The 5,000-nt window shown below is 47.7% G+C and overlaps 1 protein-coding gene across 2 annotated transcripts in view; it reads left to right on the forward strand.

Moving 5' to 3' along the window:
• LOC115190915 (collagen alpha-1(XIV) chain) overlaps positions 1 to 5,000 on the forward strand; it is a 214,877-nt gene that overhangs the window by 109,257 nt on the left and 100,620 nt on the right. For both annotated transcript variants that reach the window (XM_029748950.1, XM_029748951.1), the window contains exons 25-26: positions 923 to 997; positions 4,327 to 4,466. In XM_029748950.1, coding sequence (XP_029604810.1) covers positions 923 to 997; positions 4,327 to 4,466 — 215 coding nt within the window. The remainder of the gene's footprint in view (positions 1 to 922; positions 998 to 4,326; positions 4,467 to 5,000) is intronic.

Raw genomic sequence — 5,000 nt, forward strand, 5'->3', positions numbered from 1 at the left:
TCAACACTCTCATCATGGACACAAAACGTATGTACCAACTGACCTCAACACTCTTATCATGGATACAACACGTATGTACCAACTGACCTCAACACTCTCATCATGGACACAACACCTAGGTGTCAACTTCACTCAAAATCTCTCTTATGGGAGTAGAACAGAATTACCAGCTATGAACATTGGATTTATTGGCAGTGGAAATGAAGAGGACATGTCATACTGTATGTTACACATTGAAACGGAAGAGCAGTGAGAAACCATAGAACCAATCATTCCAGTGTTGCTCCAGGCCACGGAGCAGGCCTCCAGGCCCCCCCCCCCCAATTACCTTGGATGGCTGTTGTGGCTTACGACTGACTGGCCTATAGATCAGCTCAGCTCAGTGAAGACAAGGCATGCTTTCTCTCCTTTTGTCTGGTAAATGAAACCTTCCCCCCAGAGCTGCTCTCTGCCTGTGGGCTGAGCACCAGCCACAACTCATTTCACCTCCCTTTAGGTTGCATCCCAAATGGTAGCCTATTCCCTACATTTACAACGGGGATAGGGTGTCATTTAGGACATGTCGTCAGCCCCTGCAGCACGACTGTCACTTAGAAGCAACAATAGTAGGCTAATGATGCAGGCCATTGGCAAGGCAATGAGGTGGGGAGAACTGGTCTGTTTAGGGACAGGAGATGCTCACTCGCTGCCAGGGATACAGATAGCTGCTCTCCTCCCAGGAGGAGGTTACACTGCTGCTGCTGCTGCTACTGCTACTCTCACTCACCACAGAAAAACCTCCCTGGCTTATCCAAAACAGAGGCATTGTTTGGGGACAGCATGGGAGAGGTAGGTGGACACTGGTAGGTGTGTGTGTGGATAGAGAGGTATGATGGATGTACCGTGATGATGATTTATGTGCTTGTCTCTCTGTGTATTCTAGTCCCCGTCCCCACCCAGCCACCGACACCACCACCCACGTCACCCCCCCTACCGACCATACCGCCCGCCAAGGAAGGTAAGATAGAAGAGCTGCCACTGTGTGTCCGCACACACACACACACTCTCCCCTGCTGTCCCCACCATAGTGTGACCTTTCTCAAACCCACACTACATCTCTGATGACAGCTCACCTTTACTTCAGCACACTGAGGTACCACAGATTAAAATATATATATATAACTTTTATACCAGATGAACCACATTATACAATCACCAAACAAGTACCGGTACTTAGTGGTATTTATTCAGCTGAGGAAGAGTTTTTGGAGATAAAAACAACTTTTTAAGTCTTCTTTCTTGGGGGGTATCCAGTATCTTATCAACTTTTGAAGTCTTCTTTCTTGGGGGGTATCCAGTATCTTATCAACTTTTTAAGTCTTCTTTCTTCAGGGGTATCCAGTATTTTATACATTTTTTAAGTCTTCTTTCTTGGGGAGTATCCAGTATTTTATACATTTTTTAAGTCTTCTTTCTTGGGGAGTATCCAGGATCTTATCAGCTTTTTAAGTCTTCTTTCTTGGGGGGTATCCAGTATCTTATCAACTTTTTAAGTCTATTTTTTCTTGGGGATTATCCAGTATCTTATCAGCTTTTTAAGTCTTCTTTCTTGGGGATTATCCAGTATCTTATCAACTTTTTAAGTCTTCTTTCTTGAGGGGTATCCAGTATCTTATCAGCTTTTTAAGTCTTCTTTCTTGGGGATTATCCAGTATCTTATCAGCTTTTTAAGTCTTCTTTCTTGGGGATTATCCAGTATCTTATCAACTTTTTAAGTCTTCTTTCTTGAGGGGTATCCAGTATCTTATCAACTTTTTAAGTCTTCTTTCTTGGGGAGTATCCAGGATCTTATCAGCTTTTTAAGTCTTCTTTCTTGGGGAGTATCCAGGATCTTATCAAACATTTTCAGTGCGGCTCAGACAAGCAGCAGCTCCAGTCTGTACATATTTACACAGCATCTGCATGCATTACTTATTACATTAGCTGAGGCTTTTCTTCCTCCCTCCTCTACTGACCTTCATATACACACTACCAAATATTATAGGCAGACAGCCCCCTGGGGGTTTAAGTCCTGGTCCATCTTTAAATGAACTGTAATCATCAGATTTGTGATAAGTATAAGTTCTTCACAGGTTGAAATAAATTAGAAATAAGAACGTGGTTTTTACAGCACCATAATAGAGCGGAAACATCTTTAGCTTTTATCAATGTATTCACAGCAAAGTTCTCAAGGTCGTTTTTTCAGCGGGGATTAGTTGAATATTGCATTTTGGATATTATCTCTAGCTCCTAATAATTGTAGAAGTCAGAAGTACTCAACTTCTTCTCAATCGCATTGGAGGAGAAGGTTCGATGGGCGGGACCTTGGATCTTCTCCAATGCGTTTTGTGAATGAGGCGAGGATAGAGGGTGGGAGGAATCGGTTAAATCGATGAAAGACAAATTGAGAAAGAGCCTTGCACAATTCTATCCCCCCATGGTGCACTGCTGCCTGGCTGTGTATCAAGCCTTCCTCCCATCCTGTCGATACTTCCTGTCCGGTTTGATTAGAACCCTGCCATAAGAACCTTCCCTTAAGATCTCTCCCGCCATTCTAAGAACTCTGCTATAATTCTAAGCACTTCAGACTTAACACATTTGTCCCACCTCTAGAGGTTTGTACCAGTCAATTTAATGTTATAATTCTAACTCTCTGGCTTGTTTAAACAAAGATCAACCAGGCCAGACATTTCTCTTGCCATTCCTCTACACTCTTAGAAAAAAGGACCTATCTTTGATCCTAAAAGGGTTCTTCGGCTGTCTCCAAAGAACCCGTTTTGGTTCCAGGTAGAACCCCTTTGGTTCCAAGTAAAACCCTTTTGGTTCCAGGTAGAACACTTTTGGTTCCAAGTAAAACCCTTTTGGTTCCAGGTAAAACCCTTTTGGGTTCAATGTAGAACCCTTTTCACAGAGGGTTCTACCTGGAACCAAAAAGGGTTCTACCTGGAACCAAAAAAGGTTCTCCAATGGGGACAGCCAAAGAACCCTTTTGGAACCTTTTTGTCTAAAAGTGTAGCCCAGTGTTTCTCAACCTTCTTTGTACCAGGCACCAACAAGCTATGGTCCTTCTTGTGCCAAGGACCGGCAAGCTATACTTCTTCCTAGCATTAGAGAACTGGCTAAATCAGCGTCAGCTTACTGTCTGAGAGACCGGCCAGCTCTAGCCGTTCCTCACATTCTGAGAGACCGGCCAGCTCTAGCCGTTCCTCACATTCTGAGAGACCTGCCAGCTCTAACCGTTCCTCACGTTCTGAGAGACCGGCCAGCTCTAGCCGTTCCTCACATTCTGAGAGACCGGCCAGCTCTAACCGTTCCTCACGTTCTGACAGACCGACCAGCTCTAACCGTTCCTCACATTCTGAGAGACCGGCCAGCTCTAACCGTTCCTCACGTTCTGAGAGACCGACCAGCTCTAACCGTTCCTCACATTCTGAGAGACCGGCCAGCTCTAACCGTTCCTCACGTTCTGAGAGACCGACCAGCTCTAACCGTTCCTCACATTCTGAGAGACCGGCCAGCTCTAACCGTTCCTCACATTCTGAGAGACCGGCCAGCTCTAACCGTTCCTCACATTCTGAGAGACCGGCCAGCTCTAACCGTTCCTCACATTCTGAGAGACCGGCCAGCTCTAGCCGTTCCTCACATTCTGAAGGGTTGAGGCTTACCAGCTGGCCTGTTGTAATGATACTGGAGAGTTGAGGCTTACCAGCTGGCCTGTTGTAATGAGACTGAAGAGTTGAGGCTTACCAGCTGGCCTGTTGTAATGATACTGGAGAGTTGAGGCTTACCAGCTGGCCTGTTGTATTGAGAATGAAGAGTTGAGGCTTACCAGCTGGCCTGTTGTATTGAGAATGAAGAGTTGAGGCTTACCAGCTGGCCTGTTGTATTGAGAATGAAGAGTTGAGGCTTACCAGCTGCCCTGTTGTATTGTGACTGAAGAGTTGAGGCTTACCAGCTGGCCTGTTGTATTGAGACTTCCCTCCCTACCTCCCTCCCTCCTTCCCTCCCTACCTCCCTCCCTGCCTGCCTGCCTGCCTGCCTTCCTTCCTTCCTTCCTTCCTTCCTTCCTTCCTTCCTTCCTTCCTTCCTTCCTGCCTGCCTGCCTGCCTGCCTGCCTGCCTGCCTGCCTGCCTGCCTGCCTGCCTGCCTGCCTGCCTGCCTGCCTGCCTGCCTACCTCCCTCCCTCCTTCCTTCCCTCCCTGCGTCCCTCCCTCCCTCCCTGCCTCCCTGCATCCCTGCATCCCTCCCTCCCTCCCTCCCTGCCTCCCTCCCTCCCTCCCTCCCTTCCTTCCTCCCTCCCTCCCCCAGTCTGTAAAGCAGCCAAAGCTGACCTGGTCTTCTTGGTGGACGGCTCTTGGAGCATCGGAGACGACAACTTCCAGAAGATTATCCGCTTCCTGTACAGTACGATGGGAGCTCTGGATCTGATTGGTCCCGACGGCACACAGGTAAGACCAATGACAACTCGCTGGTCTAAAAGACCAATGGCTGGTCTAGTCCAGTACACACAGGTCAGGGTGAGGTTAGGTTCACAGGTCAGGGTGAGATTAGGGTCACAGGTCAGGGTGAGGTAGGGTCACAGGTCTGGGTGAGGTTAGGTTCACAGGTCAGGGTGAGGTTAGGTTCACAGGTCAGGGTGAGGTTAGGGTCACAGGTCAAGGTGAGATTAGGGTCACAGGTTAGGGTCACAGACCATGGTGAGGTTAGGTTCACAGGTCAAGGTGAGGTTAGGGTCACAGGTTAGGGTCACAGACCAGGGTGAGGTTAGGGTCACATGTTAGGGTCACAGGTCAGGGTGAGGTTAGGGTCAAGGGTCAGGGTGAACTTAGGTTTAGATAAAGCCTGTGCCAACATCACCAAACAGACCCACATCTAAACCAGGTCTCAAGGGAGAGACCATTATGTTGGAATAGACTGGTGTCTAGACATTACAAACAGACCCACATCTAAACCAGGTCTCAAGGGAGAGACCATTATGTTGG

This window comes from Salmo trutta, unplaced genomic scaffold (genome assembly GCF_901001165.1).
Source record: "Salmo trutta unplaced genomic scaffold, fSalTru1.1, whole genome shotgun sequence".
Lineage (NCBI taxonomy): Eukaryota > Metazoa > Chordata > Actinopteri > Salmoniformes > Salmonidae > Salmo > Salmo trutta.